Source organism: Schistocerca serialis, chromosome 2, assembly GCF_023864345.2.
Source record: "Schistocerca serialis cubense isolate TAMUIC-IGC-003099 chromosome 2, iqSchSeri2.2, whole genome shotgun sequence".
NCBI lineage: Eukaryota > Metazoa > Arthropoda > Insecta > Orthoptera > Acrididae > Schistocerca > Schistocerca serialis.
In genome coordinates this window covers 1092490463-1092509898 of record NC_064639.1, presented here as the reverse complement: position 1 = coordinate 1092509898, position 19436 = coordinate 1092490463, and the positions used below count along the sequence as shown (strand labels likewise).

General features: G+C 41.6%; 1 protein-coding gene across 1 annotated transcript in view; it reads left to right on the top strand.

Annotated features, from left to right (window-relative positions):
• The window catches only part of LOC126458549 (Golgi apparatus protein 1), a 156758-nt gene that overhangs the window by 105296 nt on the left and 32026 nt on the right, over positions 1–19436 (top strand). Inside the window, exon 13 of the mRNA XM_050095669.1 lies at positions 7203–7322. Within this exon, the coding sequence (XP_049951626.1) occupies positions 7203–7322 (120 nt within the window). The remainder of the gene's footprint in view (positions 1–7202; positions 7323–19436) is intronic.

Here is a 19436-nt window from a genome sequence, read left to right as displayed (position 1 = left end):
ATACTGGCTGAAAAATGGGGAGGGGGGGGGGGGGGGTGTTTGAAAGTCAAACACAGACTACATTAAATGATGTAGCCGACAGGTGCACATTTGCGTTTCACAGTTGTTTACTGTTACTTTTCACTCCCCCCCCCCCCCCCCCCCCCCCCCCCCCCAATACACACATTTAATACGGCCAGTGCACTACTGTTTACTTTCGATAAGCCTCATTAATAGTTTGCAGATGAACATCCACATACCGCTACAATAGTTTACCAATGAACATCTGCAAGCAGTAAAAACCTAACCACACATTTCTTGAGGAATAATAAGGTACGTATGGAACAGACACAGTCATTGTTTTAACTTATGGCTTATGTGTGTTACACTTCTTTCACGGATGCATTGTTGTTGATCTAACCAGTACAGGTTTTTCGTCTGAAACTTGGTCATGGACTGACGCTCTCGTGACCAGAAATCGGGCCCATATATATCCTCACAAAAATAGGTGCTGGAACTACACATTGTTTCAAGTTTAATTTACAGAAATTACAGTTAAAACTTAACTCATTAAATTAACTGAATACATCAAAAAATTAGTTCCTTTTAACAGTTTCTTTTACTTCAAGGGTTAGGCCAAATTATTTGTTTAAATGATGAAATTAACAAATATCATTACACAAACAATACTTTTGACAAAATTGTTAGTTACTTTGGAATCAATTAAGGGCTGGCTTTGCTAACATGTTTTTGAATAGAGCCAAATAGATCCTTTAAAATTATTATTTGTTCCCAAATGTTTATAATTAGTACAGAATTTATATTTGTTTATAAGTCAACAATAGAATTCACCCTATAACAAAAGATATTAACTAGGAATAGTCAAAATAAATGAGAAAACCAATTACATACATAAAACTTAGTACAAAATGAGATCTTGTGTTATATTCTTTAAAACTGAGGGCTAATCTTTCTCTTTTATGAAAATGCAGATTATACTCACATATGTTAATGGTGATTAATTAAAAATAAAAAAAAAACGAATTTAAGGAGGCAGATGGCAAAACAAGAGGGAAAGTAAAAATATCCCAGCTTGCTTTGTCCCAAACACAAATCTATAACAGGTATTAGCCACCTACTCACACTTTGCACGGGTAGCATTAAGCATCTACAACCAGACAACTTGTCTGGTGAAGCAGTAATAGATAGTGTACACAAACGTTCCCTGTGAATTGTTCTAACTATAAGTGAAAATTATTTCAAAATCCCCACAGAATTTCCTCAAATTAGCATTCACTTACAGGCAGAAAAACACGACTTGGAACTTCAAATTAGTAATGTGTATAGATTATTGTAATATTGACAAATGTGCTCATGGAACTTTATTTTCTGTCAAGTAGGGACACACAGAATATTCATTGTAATAAAATTATTTCTGGTTGATAAATTACTATATTAAGCTATGTCATTGTTTAGGGAGTCCAACAATGGAAAATCCAGGATGGAATATAACAATATTATGAAAAGGATAGTTGCTACTCATCATATAGCGGAGATGTTGAGTCACAATAGGCACCACAAAAAGACTGTCACAAAATCTATGAAAAGGATAGTTGCTGTACACCATGTAGGGGAGATGTTGAATTGCGATAGGCACCAAAAAAGACTGTCACAGAATGAGCTTTTGGCCAACAAGGCCTTTGTCGAAAATACACACACACACACACACACACACACACACACACACGACCACAGTCTCTGGCGGCTGAAGCCAGACTTAGCACCTCTGCTTATGGTGAGTAGCAATTTCATAATATTATTTATGGCATCCATTTGAATCAAACAGTGGATATTTTAGGTCTCCAAAAAGATTGTAGTAAGTGAGCATAAAACTTGGTACGTTATTCCGTGATTCATCACTCCACACAATGTTTTTCCACTGTTCAATTGTCCAATGTTTATGCTCCTTACACCAAGCGAAACATTGTTTGGCATTTACCAGCATGATGTGTGGCTTATGAGCAGCCGCTCAACCATGAAATCCAAGTTTTCTCACCTGTCTAAGTGTCGTAGTACTTGCAGTGGATCCTGACGCAATTTGGAATTCCTGTGTGATGGTCTGGATAGACATCTGCCTATTACACAATATGACCGTCTTCAGCTGTCGGCAATCTCTGTCAGTCAACAAATGAGGTTGGCCTGTATGCTTTTGTGCTGTACATGTCCATTCACATTTCCACTTCACTATCACATTGGAAACAGTGGACCTAGGGATGTTTAGGAGTGTGGAAATCTCGCGTACAGACATATGACACAATTGACACCTGCCAATCACCTGACCATGTTCGAACTCCATGTGCTCCACAGAGCACCTCAGTCTGCTCTCTCATGATGTGTAATGACTACTGAGGTTGCTGATATGGAGCATCTGGCAGTAGGTGGCAGCACAATGCACCTAATATGAAAAACATATGTTTTGGGAGGGAGGGGGACGTCCGGATACTTTTGATCACATAGTGTACGTTACAGGGTTGAGCAAGAGGAGTAAATTTTAATTGAATGATATTCACAGTAAAGTCACGTCAAGCTCCTCACTGATGAATATCTCATCATACAATGTCAGGTCTGCTCGGTCACCCCACAAATCCACCACCACAAGGAATTTGTCGTACGCAGTGTCTGGTTTTAATGTTGTTTCCAAGAATTTTGTGTAAAGCTCCTTTGGTAGTGTTCCTGACTTTGAGCCAGTAATGATTACGTTGTTATATTCTTCTTCTAACTTCTTGATGGTATCAGCAACTTTAGGACCAAATTTATTGGCAAGCTCTTACATACACAAAAATACAACGGGTAACAGTTTCCCTGAAGTGGTTGAACTTTGTTGCACTCTATAAGAGTGGAAGGTTTTGGAGAGATTGTGTCTTTTCACTAAAGCATTAGCTGTACCCTTGTAATCCAGGGTCGTGTTATATGTTGATTCATACAGGCATCCAGTCTGGTTGGTGTTAATTACATAATCAAGATTTAAGTTTGGCATTATACATCTCGTCTGTATACAAATCTTCTCTGCTGTTTCCACTGTTTCTTTCGAAGATGCAACATGATTTTTGCTGATGAATTTTGTGATTTTTTGCTGTCTTACTGAATTTTTATGTTTGAAGGATGCCATCCATGTGTCACTAAAGTGCGCGTCATTTATGTTGGCGGCCGAGTTTAGGTTCGTTCTGCGCATCTGACGTCACAAAACACAGTCAGCCAATGAACAGAGAACGACGTTGCCAGATCTCGACTGCAGTGCAGAGCACGGACGAGTGTCTTCAGTTTTAGAAACGTTCAGTCATAAATAAAGTAATAGAACAAAAGCAATGTCTTGATAGCAGACTTTCTTTTATAGAAAGTTTGGAAAAATCATTCTTTATACCAATTGCTTCATATTCTATTAATTAATTAAACCAAACAAGCAATAAGACTCCTAATTCAGGCAATAGCAAGGAAAGGTGTTTGTATCAATCTCCCGAACCGCTTTTTCGCAATAAAGAACAGCGGTAATTGTTTATTTCCTATTGTACTTCGACGAAGTGTGAGTAATTCATAGTCATACCAACAGTGTCTGTCAGTATTTTGCATGACGTGTTAAAGTCCTCATGATGGTAAATTGTGAGACAAGCTCCGTTAGCGTAATGGTGAAGGTGCTAGGCTACTAAATGAAAGGTTATGAGTTCAAACCTATTGCAGTGCTTAATATTTTATTTATTTAAAAACAATATTGAAGTGTCTTACTTCACGAATTTTAATCTTTTGAATGCAATTTTTTTTTTTAAATGTCTAGTGCTTTGTCTCTTCATTTACCCTTTCGCTGCTGCAGACACGTGCTCCCCGCATTCCGCGCTGTGCGCGATTTTGACATCACTGCACTGCTCGTCTGTGCGGGCACATGGTGTTCCCACTGCTTTGACACTCTTATCATTCGATTTCACAAAAACTATTTGGCCCAAAAATTTGATTTTTACACATCTTCTTGACTGATACCTTCCCCCCATAAATGACTTAATTTTGTTTCGATGTTCAACACAGTTATTGTGCAGCATTAAATACGGTAAACCATTGCACGAAATTTTGAAGAGTTTGCAGAGGTAAAAGTCCATAACGTATACTTTCCGTATGGTCGATTTTAGTTGCCACAATGTTGAAAATGAAATGTGGACAAGATACCTAAATTTCATATAAAATTTACTGTATAACAATATCTCATTTAACTTAAGTACCACATAGGTGTCGTATGTAATATTGAGAAATATTCCGTCTTTCGCGACTGTAATAAAAGTTTCATTTACACGGGCGCGTTTGGCTTTATTTTAAAGCACTTCAATCAATGAAAGGTATGGCACATACACAATGTTACTCATCTTCTCTTTCTTGTTTTTGTTCCACAGTCGCAGTTTTACCAATGGTATTGAAATATGTTCCTCTTCTGCAACTGTAATAAGCGACTTATTTAGACGAGATGCGTTTGTCTCTATTGAAGCATCTTCAGTGGACAGTATTTTGTCTCCTCCATTGCCAAGTCACCTTTCGTAGTTTTGTGCTGCGGTAACACAATATGCAACGTTTGTGTCGGCTGACCAGTGTTTTAGCAAATAAATGCTGTTTGTGTGTGCCACACACAAAAATTATATTTGATATAGCTCAGAGCACTTCACTGATAGACGGTATATTCAAGTCCTAATGTTTTTGTAAGTCCACAGTTTTGTTTAATGTATTTTGTCTACTTCCTTTTGATTGACTGAAGTGCTTTAAAATAAAGCCAAACGTGCCCGATGTAAATAAAACTTTAGTTACAGTCAAGAAAGATGGAATATTTCTCAATATTATATACGACACTTATGTGGTACTTAAATTAAATGAGATATTGTTATACAGTAAATTTTATATGAAATTTAGGTATCTTGTCCACATTTCATTCTCAACATTGTGGCAACTAAAATCAACCATAAGGAAAGTATACGCTATGGACTTTTACCTCTGCAAACTCTTCAAAATTTCGTGCAGTGGTTTACCGTATTTAATGCTGCACAATAACTGCGTTGAACATCGAAACAAAATTAAGTCATTTATGGGGAGAAGGTATCAGTCAAGAAGGTGTGTAAAAATCAAATTTTTGGGCCAAACAGTTTTTGTGGAATCGCATGATAAGAGTGTCAAAGCAGTCGGAACACCATGTGTCTGCACAGGCGAGCAGTGCAGTGACAAAATCGCGCACAGCGCGGAATGCAGGGAGCACGTCTTTGTAGCAGTGAAAGGGTTAATGCGGCCGTGGTGGCTTTACTTCATGAACTGCGCACTCCCCCCTAAACGTAAGCTTGCGAACTATGCTATACTATGGCGCTGCTTCTCTTGGCGCGTGCGTCGTGTGCAACTGGCAACGCAGCAATCTCCCGCGTCTGGGCGGGCATGCGCGAGCCGCCAAGATAAAAGAATTGAACTATAGCAATAAACCAAAATTTTTCTGACAAATAAGGGATGCGACTGCCATTTTCCACTATTGTAATGTTCTACTTGTCACTTGTTCGCGACGGCTTCATGCATCCTGAGATCTTTCCCATGCTTGAGTTAATGAATGCATTTTTGTCTTGTCTAGTGCCACCTTGTTCTATTTCTTTCCTCCAAATTTGAAGATAATTCATTTGGGTGAGCATTAGCAAAGTCAATCACTTTCTTCCTGTATTCAAGGTGTCCAAAGTATTAGAAGTATCGTAATTATCATTGTTCATATTTGTACTTGAAGATGGAACCTGTTAGAAATAAAATAGAGTGCGCGGGGGAGTGCACATCAAATTGCTGAATTTCCAGTCTGTAGACTTAGCTGAAACATCCCTCTCTGTCTACACAAAACTCTTGAAAGGGCATTTTCTCTTTTCCTATGGCTCACTCAGGTGAGATATCCAAGGAAATTGAAAGGATCGTCTAGCTGCTTCTACTCTCACAGTTTGAGCCATATCGGTCAGACCCATCCTGTGCCCTTCACATGTCAGTCACCTGCAACGAGATGCTGTCAGGTGACTGAGTATGCACAAGTACTGTGTTGACTACCAAGTGAATTACAGCATATGGCCTCTGTGACACAGACCAAGTAGACATATCTAAATATGATAATAGGCAGCTAAATAACTGATTATCATCGAAGTAGAGAGGATATAAAATGTAAACTGGCAATGGCAAGAAAAACAAAGAAAGGGAATTTGTTAGTATCAAATACAAATTCAAATGTTAGGAAGTCTTTTTTGAAAGTATTTGTGTAGAGTGAAGCCATGTGTAGAACTGCAAACAAGGATGATAAACAGTTTGGACAAGAAGAGAATAGAGACTTGTGCTACAGAAGAATGCTGAAGATTAGATGGATAGATCATATACCTAATGAGGAGATACTGAATATAAATGGGGAGAGAAGAAATTTGTGGCACAACCTGAGTAAAAGGAGGGACTGGTTGATAGGCTACATTTTGAGGCTTCAAGGGATCATCAATTTGGTATTGGAGAGTGGTGTAGGGGATGAAAATCGTGACGGATACGAACAGATGACTACAATAAACAGATTCAGAAGGATATAGGTTGGAGTAATTAATACAGAGATGAAGGGACTTGCACAGGATAGAGTAGCATGGAGAGCTGCATCAAACTAGTCTTCAGACTGAAGACCACAACAGCAACATGATAATGGAAAGTCGTGGTTGAGTATTGATGATTTAGGAGTGAAAAAGACCACTCACCAATAGTAGAAGTGCTGAGTGATTGACAGGTGCACAAAACAGAATGAAAGCTAGAAAAGTTTTCATTCCTTCCCCTTCCCCTCCCCCCTCGTTACAGCAAGAACAAACATGATTTATGGGACATAGTACTTCATAGATCCAACATAAGATACCACGATGTACAGGTTGCGTGTAGCACTGAACACATTGAATGGACAACATTAATACAGGTTACAGAATAGACTGAGTGCTCATTTGCGATCGCTTAAATAATACTGTTTCCTCGGAGAATCACCAGCGCGCGCCAGGTGGCCTCTATTTTAGAAGTGGCTGGTTATGTTATTAACCAATACCCTTTTTATTTTTACATATTTTGCACATTTTGTTTTATTCCAAAAATTTTCTTGGTTAAGTATCATTTTGTGGATGTTAATGTATTTTCCTTTGAATTATTTGTAATCAGACTTGTCTTAACAGGTGAAATTTCGGGAACAGAAGCTGAGTCAAGATTGTGAGTCTGAAATGACTAACATACTTCGTGAAGCTGCTTTGAACTACAGACTGAACCCTCTTCTTGCAACCATGTGCAGAAAGGAGGTAAGATCATCACAGACAATGAGCTTTTCTTTTTGAATGGTGCGCCTAATAATGCAGAATGTACAATTAACATTTTTATAGCGATCAGCATTTGTTACTTGTCAGACAGAGGCTCCTCAAATAAAAAATTAAAATATATCCATTTGATATGCAGAAAAAAGTAGAATACCTTCCTTTTCGTAACGCAGATGTCAGCAAATAGAAAATTATGATATAAACTCTCTTCAGTGACCTTGAGTTAGTGAATGTTGTTGAAAGATCCTAGCCAACAGTAGTAGAGCTTATTCAAGCAGATAAAGCGCACAATATGCAGAGAAGAGACCCCTACTGGAAGAATATCATAGAAATTAGAGGAAATGTATGCTGTAAATAATACAACAAATTTTGGATAACCATTTAGAGTATTCAAAGACAAAAGTGCCTACAACTTGTGGAAATTGTATACCAAATCTTTGAGCAGAATGGTATATGCCAATCCACTTTTATTATGAAAAATATTTTCAGTTGAAATTAACTCCGTTGACAATGATGTTGAATCACATATTAACATTATTATTGATTTATTAGATGATCTGAAATTTTGAAGTTAGTTAATTAGATGAACTGTCATCAATGACAGAATTTGTCTGGCATGTCGCTAAGTGGAAGCATCAAAGTAACAAACACGTCTGAGCATGTTTGGGCCAAAGAACAAATCTTGGCTCAGATACACTTGGTACTGACGTAGCAAACAGTTTATATGTGAGCACAATGCCAAGAAAAATTACCATGAAATCTTAAATGTAACAGGTCCAAAAGTTTGTAGAAATAAATAAAAACAAAGATGAGGTGACTTAGCGAACGAAAGCGTTGGCAGGTCGATAGACACACAAACAAACATACACACAAAATCCAAGCTTTCGCAACAAACTGTTGCCTCATCAGGAAAGAGGGAAGGAGAGGGGAAGACGAAAGGAAGTGGGTTTTAAGGGAGAGGGTAAGGAGTCATTCCAATCCCGGGAGCGGAAAGACTTACCTTAGGGGGAAAAAAGGACAGGTATACACTCGTACACACGCACATATCCATCCACACATACAGACACAAGCAGACATATTTAAGTTTTTATATATAATTTTTGTTTGTGTTTTTATATATAATTTTTCCCACGTTGAATGTTTCCCTCATCATATTTAAAGACAAAGAGTCTTTGTCTTTAAATATGTCTGCTTGTGTCTGTATATGTGTGGATGGATATGTGTGTGTGTGCGAGTGTATACCCGTCCCTTTTTCCCCCTAAGGTAAGTCTTTGCACTCCCGGGATTGGAATGACTCCTTACCCTCTCCCTTAAAACCCACATCCTTTCGTCTTTCCCTCTCCTTCCCTCTTTCCTGATGAGGCAACAGTTTGTTGCGAAAGCTTGAATTTTGTGTGTATGTTTGTGTTCGTTTGTGTGTCTGTCGACCTGCCAGCACTTTCATTGGGTAAGTCACATCATCTTTGTGTGTGTATGGTAACATTCCACGTAGGAAAAATATATCTAAAAACAAAGATGATGTGACTTACCAAATGAAAGTGCTGGCAGGTCGACAGACACACAAACGAACACCTTCCCTACCCTCTGGCTCCTACCCTTGTAACCGCCCCCGGTGTAAAACCTGTCCCATGCACCCTCCCACCACCACCTACTCCAGTCCTGTAACCCGGAAGGTGTACACGATCAAAGGCAGAGCCACGTGTGAAAGCACTCACGTGATCTACCAACTGACCTGCCTACACTGTGATGCATTCTATGTGGGAATGACCAGCAACAAACTGTCCATTCGCATGAATGGACACAGGCAGACAGTGTTTGTTGGTAATGAGGATCACCCTGTGGGTAAACATGCCTTGGTGCATGGCCAGCACATCTTGGCGCAGTGTTACACCGTCCGGGTTATCTGGATACTTCCCACTAACACCAACCTATCCGAACTCCGGAGATGGGAACTTGCTCTTCAATATATCCTCTCTTCCCGTTATCCACCAGGCCTCAATCTCCGCTAATTTCAAGTTGCCGCCACTCATACCTCACCTGTCATTCAACAACATCTTTGGCTCTGCACTTCTGCCTCAACTGACATCTCTGCCCAAACTCTTTGTCTTTAAATATGTCTGCTTGTGTCTGTATATGTGTGGATGGATATGTGTGTGTGTGTGTGTGTGTGTGTGTGTGTGTGTGTGTGTGTGTGTGTGTGTGTGTGTGTGTGCAAGTGTATACCCGTCCTTTTTTCCCCCTAAGGTAAGTCTTTCTGCTCCCGGGATTGGAATGACTCCTTACCCTCTCCCTTAAAACCCACATCCTTTTGTCTTTCCCTCTCCTTCCCTCTTTCCTGATGAGGCAACAGTTTGTTGCGAAAGCTTGGATTTTGTGTGTATGTTTGTGTCTGTTTGTGTGTCTATCGACATGCCAGCGATATCACTTTGCCACGAAGAAAAATGATCCTAATCCTACCCCTAATGATCCAACTCCCCAAGACACTATTCAAATTGAACCCTGCCTGGAACAGTTCTGTCCTCGGTCAAAGCGGGACCCACCTCCTCTTCCTCAAAATCACCCTCTCCAAACCTTCCAGGAATTTCTGACTTCCAGCCTTGCCTCTCAATCCTTCTTAAAAAAACCTTAATCCTACTCCCATCATCACCACTGCTGAAGCCCAGGCTATCCGTGATCTGAAGGCTGACCGGTCCATCATCATTCTTCCGGCGGACAAGGGTTCCACGACCGTGGTACTTGATCATCGGGAGTATGTGGCTGAGGGACTGCGTCAGCTTTCAGACAACAGCACATACAAAGTTTGCCAAGGTAATCCCATTCCTGATGTCCAGGCGGAGCTTCAAGGAATCCTCAGAACCTTAGGCTCCCTACAAAACCTTTCACCTGACTCCATCAACCTCCTGACCCCACCGACACCCCGCACCCCTACCTTCTACCTTCTTCCTAAAATTCACAAACCCAATCATCCCGGCCGCCCCATTGTAGCTGGTTACCAAGCCCCCACAGAACATATCTCTGCCTACGTAGATCAACACCTTCAACCCATTATGTGCAGTCTCCCATCCTTCATCAAAGACACAAACCACTTTCTCGAACGCCTGGAATCCTTACCCAATCTGTTACCCCCAGAAACCATCCTTGTAACCATTGATGCCACTTCCTTATACACAAATATCCCGCATGTCCAGGGCCTCGCTGCGATGGAGCACTTCCTTTCACGCTGATCACCTGCCACCCTACCTAAAACCTCTTTCCTCATTACCTTAGCCAGCTTCATCCTGACCCACAACTTCTTCACTTTTGAAGGCCAGGCATACCAACAATTAAAGGGAACAGACATGGGTACCAGGATGGCCCCTTCGTACGCCAACCTATTCATGGGTCGCTTAGAGGAAGCCTTCTTGGTTACCCAGGCCTGCCAACCCAAAGTTTGGTACAGATTTATTGATGACATCTTCATGATCTGGACTCAGAGTGAAGAAGAACTCCAGAATTTCCTCTCCAACCTCAACTCCTTTGGTTCCATCAGATTCACCTGGTCCTACTCCAAATCCCATGCCACTTTCCTTGATGTTGACCTCCACCTGTCCAATGGCCAGCTTCACACGTCCGTCCACATCAAACCCACCAACAAGCAACAGTACCTCCATTACGACAGCTGCCACCCATTCCACATCAAACGGTCCCTTCCCTACAGCCTACGTCTTCGTGGCAAACGAATCTGCTCCAGTCCGGAATCCCTGAAGCATTACACCAACAACCTGACAACAGCTTTCGCATCCCGCAACTACCCTCCCGACCTGGTACAGAAGCAAATAACCAGAGCCACATCCTCATCATCTCAAACCCCTGAACCTCCCACAGAAGAACCACAAAAGTGCCCCACTTGTGACAGGATACTTTCCGGGACTGGATCAGATTCTGAATGTGGCTCTCCAGCAGGGATATGACTTCCTCAAATCCTGCCCTGAAATGAGATCCATCCTTCATGAAATCCTCCCCACTCCACCAAGAGTGTCTTTCCGCCGTCCACCTAACCTTCGTAACCTCTTAGTTCATCCCTATGAAATCCCCAAACCACCTTCCCTACCCTCTGGCTCCTACCCTTGTAACCGGCCCCGGTGTAAAACCTGTCCCATGCACCCTCCCACCACCACCTACTCCAGTCCTGTAACCCGGAGGGTGTACACGATCAAAGGCAGAGCCACGTGTGAAAGCACCTACGTGATCTACCAACTGACCTGCCTACACTGTGACGCATTCTATGTGGGAATGACCAGCAACAAACTGTCCATTCGCATGAATGGACACAGGCAAACAGTGTTTGTTGGTAATGAGGATCACCCTGTGGCTAAAAATGCCTTGGTGCACGGCCAGCACATCTTGGCGCAGTGTTACACCGTCCAGGTTATCTGGATACTTCCCACTAACACCAACCTGTCAGAACTCCGGAGATGGGAACTTGCTCTTCAATATATCCTCTCTTCCCGTTATCCACCAGGCCTCAATCTCCGCTAATTTCAAGTTGCCGCCACTCATACCTCACCTGTCATTCAACAACATCTTTGCCTCTGCACTTCTGCCTCGACTGACATCTCTGCCCAAACTCTTTGTCTTTAAATGTGTCTGCTTGTGTCTGTATATGTGTGGATGGATATGCGTGTGTGTGTGTGTGTGTGTGTGTGTGTGTGTGTGTGTGAGTGTATACCCGTCCTTTTTTCCCCCTAAGGTAAGTCTTTCTGCTCCCGGGATTGGAATGACTCCTTACCCTCTCCCTTAAAACCCACATCCTTTTGTCTTTCCCTCTCCTTCCCTCTTTCCTGATGAGGCAACAGTTTGTTGCGAAAGCTTGAATTTTGTGTGTATGTTTGTGTTTGTCTGTGTGTCTATCGACCTGCCAGCGCTTTTGATATATATATATATATATATATATATATATATATATATATATATATATATATATATATATATATATATAAGGAAGGAACAGGATGTCACAGTGGCCTTGTCAGATGCCTAAGATAGAACCCTTTGGTTTAGGAGTAGTTGATGCCATCATGACCAGTAGGTAGGAAGCTTGGGCCTGGGAGGAGTGTCTGGCCTTCCGTGTTGTACAATGTGAGCGAGACAGTGTAACATCAGATTCTTGCAGATGCTGGGTAGACATTATGTTGAATTCAGATCTAATGAAGCTGGAGACCATAATTCATGTCGATTGAAGGCTGTGCTGGGTCCCATCGGGAATCAGGGCAGTGTGAATGGATTTGCAAGTAATGTTGTTGCTCGATAGTGGATAGAATAATGAAATCTAGACAAGTATAGTGCCCAGCACTGCAGGCAGTGGATGGTCCAGTCTGGTAAACAAAGGTTGGGGCCAAAGGCGGTGAGCAATGGGCAATGATCTGTGAAAAGATGAAATTTATGTCCATAAAGGAATAATTTAAATTTCTGAACTGCATAAATCATAGTGAAGGCCTCGCACTTACTGGAAAATAGCATTGCTGAGAAGCAGACAGGCTCTTAGAAGCATATGCCGTAGGGCACTCAGTGCTGTCGGGCTGCTCGTATGACATGATTGCGCTGGTACTGTGGAGAAAGACGTCAGTTGCTACTGCTATGGGCAGAACAGCAGTGTATGTTGTCAAACACAGTGCCCCCCTAAGGCAAGCTATTAAAGCCTGAAAAACTAGTTGAGCATTCCATGCCAAGTAGTGTAACTTCAGAAAATGTGCCTGCTTCACTGACCAATTTTCTTTAAATTTTTTGTCAATGTTCAGACTTGTTCTCAGTAAACATTGGTAAAGTTTTACTTTTGCCAATTCAATACTTGTAAAGGTATAGTCATTTGTTTTACCCCAAATCACGGCAGGGTTTCAATAGGCATTCACGTGCGGCAGGCTCTGTCGGAAGTTCAGTGTTGCTCTTTCATGGCGCATTCACACGGATGACAACACACTGCTAATGCATGCAGCTTTCAAATGTGCGCACATTACTTCATTCCTCTTCCCTTGGAGAACAGCTTGGATTCTAGAGATGTCCACAGCGTCTTCCTCTGCGAGACTCTGACTGAGATGACGTTCTGACACTCGGGCTTATGGTTGGAAGTACTCGGGGCATGGGCAGTGTCGCAGTCCGCCTTCTTGTTTCAACACATACAGTAGGATGGGTGACCTTGGCGTGAGCTCCATGTCCACATCAGGCCCAGGGCCTGGTGGTGGTGGTGGTGGTGCCCACACAGTTGATGGCTGAGGCGGAAGAGATAGCTACAGGTCACACAGAGTGTCGTGGCGACATCGGTGTTGCAGCAGGAGTTGCCCAGTTGTTCACGTGCAGGCACAACTGGTCGTAATCACGTGCGCAGAGGCCCTCCTCCATACAGACATCGCAGAGATGCAGCCACAGCATTGGGAATATGACGGCAGGAATCCATTTTGGGTGATGAACAAACCTGCATGCCCAGGCTGGAAATGGGACGATGGCTGCATGGGTTGGTCTCCCTGGCTGGGCCACAGGAGAGAGCAGAAGCATCCAGGGTTGACACCCGTGGAGCAGTTTGTTGGGGCTGTTGTCACCGCACAGCGTGAACAGATAGGAAAATCCAAGGCAATGTCGGATGGGGACCAAGTCACATACTTTTTCATTTGCGTTTTGAATGCCCTAACTAGCCTTTTTGCCTCACTGTTGGACTACAGATGGAAGGGCGGGATGCAAATGTGGCAAATCCCGTGGGCATTGCAGGAGGTGGTAAACTCCGATGACACAAACTGAGGGCCGTTTTTAGAGACCAACATTGCTGGAAGTCCTTCGATGTAAAACATTTTTAAAGGGCTACAAAGGTTTCAGGGACCAATGTTGACAGGCAGTGAACAACATATTGAAACTGAGAGAATGCACCAGTTACTATTAGCTAGTATGCATTAAGGAAAGGGCTGACAATATTTATGTGGAGACAGTCCCAGGCCTGCAGAGATTGTGCCCATGGAGACAATGCTGCCCACAGGGCAGCTTGCTGCAATGTGCATTGAGAACATGCTGTAACCAAACGAGTAATGTTTCCGTCAAAACCAGGTCAAAAAACATGATGGTGGGCTAACACCTTAGTGCGTGACACCCCACCAGTGATCAGCGTACAGCAATTGCTGGATCTCTGAATCGAGAGCCAAGAGAACCACTATGTGATGAGCTGAATAGTCCATATCAAGGAATAGAACACCATCAGTGACAGAGTAATGATGCCGAAACACACAGTAGTTACAGAGGGAGTCAGAAGTCTGCAATGGAGGTGCCTCAGGTCAGCGTGAACAGATAGGAAAATCCAAGGCAATGTCGGATGGGGACCAAGTCACATACTTTTTCATTTGTACACTGTATATCACTTTCCGTAAAATCGGATTGGTAGCACTACTCTGCGCAACCAGAGGGCTAGCTATTAGAAAACCACCGACAATTAGGTGAGTGCATTCATCAATGTGGAAACAGAGTAACTCCTCCTGATCAAAAACTCAGTCTGGACTGACCGGAAGATGGGAGAGTGCGTCAGCAATCATATGTAGAAGCCTGGGGCAGAAGTGAATCTCATAGTTGTACCAAGAGAGGAAATGCGCCCAGTGTTGAAGGTGATGCGTTGCTTTGTTTGACAACAACACTGATGGGTTAAACAGCGAAACTAACATCTTCCGATCCATGATGAAATGGAATTTTACAACATGCAGGAAAACATGAAACTTCTGTAAGGCATAAACTATGGCGAGGGCTTCTTTCTCGATTTGTGAATATCTAATCTGAGCTGAATTAAGCATCTTTGACGTGGACGCAATAGGCAGCCTGGAGTCATCAGAATATTTGTGAGCGAACACTGCCCCTGCCCATTCTGGGATGCATTCGTTGCTAATGCCAAATTTGACCTGGTTGGTATGTTATGAGGTAAGGTGCAGATTGAAAAATAGAAAATTTGGAAAATGCAGTTTCACAAGCCTGTGAACAGTGGAAAGATGTCCCGTTATGCAGCAAGGCATGTAACAGCTGTGCAGTTGGTGCCACCTCTTCAAAAACTGATGATAATGAGCTGTCTTACTTTAAAAAAAAAACACTGAGTTCCTTGACCAACATAGGACGCGGAAGAGCCACAATGGCAGAGACGTTATGACAGAGGTTCGATACCAGCACTAGAGACTTTGAACCCAAAATAAGCAACAGAAGGTTGAAAGAAACGGCACGTTTCCAAATTGCAAATACTGGAAAGAGTGTACATAAGTTGTTAAGGTGTATGGCAGTGGAGGAGTCGGAGACCACAATTTCATCAACATAGTTAGCACAGCGAGGCACAGGCGTCTTTAGTTGTTCAAGAAACCACTGAAAAATCGCTGGGGCACCGGCCACACCAAAGGGTAACGACAACTATTGATACAAGCCAAAAGGCATGTTAACAACCAAGAAAAAATTGAGTCAGCATCAGTGGGAAGCTGCAGATATGTATCGGAGAAGTCGATCTTGGAAAAGTACTGACCGCCAGTGAACTTCACAAAAAGTTCATCAGGATGTGGCAAGTGATATACATCAGTGACAGACTGAGCATTCACAGAAACTCTGAAATTGCTGCAAAGGCTTAATAGTTCCGACAGCTTTTTGTCAATGACTGAGGGTGTAGCCCATTCGCTGGATGCGATCGGTTAAATGACCCCGGAGGCTGTGAGGCGGTCGAACTCCGTCTTGACTTGTTCACATAACGCCATTAGCACAGGGCAAGTCCTAAAGAAAGGTTGATGTGAATTTTGAAATTATTGACACAACTCAAGCCCACAGAAAACAAGACGGAAAATTCAGATTGTAAAGAGTCGGGTTGTGTATAAAGCACTTGATAGAGATGAGATGAACTTCATCAGAAGTTGTAAACCCTAAAAGGTTAAAGGTGTCCAAGCCAAACAAATTTTTAGTGCTTGCGTTTTTCACCACCAGAAAAGTCAGCAGAGGAACCACAGATTAGGTCTGAGAAACTACCCAATATCGGAATGCTTTGTTTATTGTGTGTGACTAATGTACGTGACACTGGTGCTGAAGGGTGAGAACCCAAGTCCATGTACATTTGCAAGTTGAGTAATGACACGGCGGCACCAGTGTCAACTTCCGTGTACAAAACCTTGTCATCTATAAAAAGCTCATTGGGTGCAATGAAGATGGCCGATACACAATTAATGTCCATGTCATGCAATAGACTGTTGAAATTTTGCATTACAAACAGAAGCAATGTGGCCCATTTCATTGCGCTGGCCGCAAATGGCCCACTGCTTAGGACAATCCAGCCTGTCATAAGCAAAAAAACATGACAGACAAGAGGGAAGCATGGAATGCTTGTGTTGTTGTTCATTACTGGACTTGCTGCTGCTACTGCGGTCATGGCTGCCACAGTGCATTGGGCCGGCCGCCATGATGTTTTGCTCATGTGCAGACTACTGCCACTATATCGTTCTCCTGTGAACTGTCCGACAAACGACAGGGGGAAGTGAGTCGAACTTCTGCAACCTCACACTACAATTCAATTTAAGTACACCCAGCTCTCGAAACCTCAAACGATTGTCCAGTAATCAGAACGTCAGAGAGGGAGGGGTTTTTCACATTGAAGGCCCTAAAAAACAACAAGGTGAAGGTGCTCTGAAAATGGGTATATTCCAGTGGTATTCAGATTAAATCTAACACATTTTATTACGCTCTACAACTGTTTAGTGCTCTATGCGGAAGATAGTATCAAAAGTCATGATGACTGGGAAATGAGTCTTACTGAGAAAAACTGTAAATAAATAGTCTTACAAAATTATTTTTATAAAAAATAAAGTTGAATAAGGAATCAAAGAAAAAGAATAGTTTTTTCGTTTGTGGCTCTAATAATGTGAGATAATCGCATTTGAAAAGTTAGGTTTGTGTGTGTGTGTGTGTGTGTGTGTGTGTGTGTGTGTGTGTGTGTTAATCAAAATTTCTTCCCAAACAATCCTATCAGTCACATCATGTGACTGGCAGTGAAGTTTTTCTCATGACATTCTATTGCAAATTAATGAACCCTGTAAAAATTGAAGTAACTTACAGCAAACACAAGCTTAGGAGACTAAGAGAGACCTCTTCTAGATTTGTTCTCTGACACTTGTAGATATACATCATCAGCTTGGGATTCTGTGTAAAGAAACCCTTACCAGCCTTTTGAGAATCTGTGGTTAAGAAATCCACCTGTGGTTGCTCTTGCACAGATATCGGCTATGGCACCTATGGCAATGGCGATGCTGGTTTTGTCACTGTGATAATAACCAGCAGTGGTTAAGCCACCATGGACCAAAGCAACACAGTTATACAATTTTTCATCAGCACGATAATGTCCCACATAAATCATAATTTATGGTAACACAAAGTACACTATACCTTAGACTGGAATTAAACTAGCACATCAGTAGAATTGCACAATAAAAAGACATACTAGTAATTCTCTGTTAATGAATCCATTCCAAACAATGTCAGGAAGACTGCTGTGAACTTCACCGAAATTTACACAGTGTGATAATGGTATAAAGATGATGGCTATTCAAACAAAGTATGCTGATGCTGTTATGCAGCAGTTTTACTACCGTGATCTCCACTGCCTTAGTAATCCATAGTTAAATTGTGGAATTTATATCCAGTTTGAGTCTGTACTTAAAGCAGAAATCGGACTGAAAAGCTGTCGTGAGTCATGACAAAAGTCACACTTTTTTGAAGTTTTGTGAATTATTCCTTATCTCACTTCCTGGTCATTAAGCCTTTTGATATCATCATCCAAAGAGAGCACAAAAGAATTGTAGAACATAGTAAAAGATGTCGGACTTAATTTGAAATCCACAGGAATATGGGCCCATTTTCAATGCACCTCCAACTTGTTTTTTTTAAAGCCTTATATGTTTGCATTGCAAAACCAAATCTAGTTTTTTGGGTGGCTCAGAACATGATCTTCTAATGAAAGTAGTTTAAAAGTGTTTGCACCATAAGTAGCCATTTTTGACAACTTTAGGAAAGCCATCAACTTTGTGCTCAACATGTGTAGAGTACTTGGATGAAGTAGGAGAATGAAATTATGTATTCTGAGACCATGTTTTTGTAAGTTTGTACATGCCAATTTTCAGGTTTATCCCGCAGTTACTTTGAGAGACGTACAATGCTAAACTTTACATTTTTTCGAACATGTATTTTTGCAGCTGACTTTGCTTCATTTTATCCATATGAAAATTGCTGAGAGTTTTTTTATTATTCTTTCACTTAAGAGAGTGCAAAGTGTTGTACAATATGGCCTAATTTCATTTCTTTAAAGAAAGTACTGGCAGAGGTACTACATCTCAAAGTTGCAGTAAACTCTCAGGTTGATAGCTGCATTATGGTGTTGAACAAGTGACTGTATTTCCAAAAGTGTAGAAACAGTCATTTTGAAACTTTACCTATGTTTATTGGAAATGTATCCAAATGTTCATAAAAAATTCCATCAAAATCCGTGATGGTCATGACGTAACCTCTGGATGAACTGGCATGGAATGACTCAGCTGACAGCAAGGTGTTCCTTTGAAACGTGCACCGTGGCATCTTAGCTGGTTCAGTGTGTAAGGTTTCCACTAATTTTGCAATGAATCGACCATAATAGTTGATCTTACCCAGAAACACTTTTAAGTCTTTTATGTTTTTGGGCTGGGGGCAGAGACTGCAGTAACTTGTTTTTGTAGAAAAATCTTCTTGTAATAAAGAAAATGTTGTAGACGACAAAAGTTCCGCCAGATTTGTTAAGGAATCAGATTTTTGTATGAGGTGGCATGTTTCAAGATTTCCTGACATCATCTACATCTACATGATTACTCTGCAATTCACATTTAAGTGCTTGGCAGAGGGTTCATTGAACCACAATCATACTATCTCTTTACCATTCCACTCCCGAACAGCGCGCAGGAAAAACGAACACCTAAACCTTTCTGTTCGAGCTCTAATTTCTCTTATTTTATTTTGATGATCATTCCTACCTATGTAGGTTGGACCCATAAAATATTTCCGCATTCAGAAGAGAAAGTTGGTGACTGAAATTTCGTAAATAGATCTCGCCAC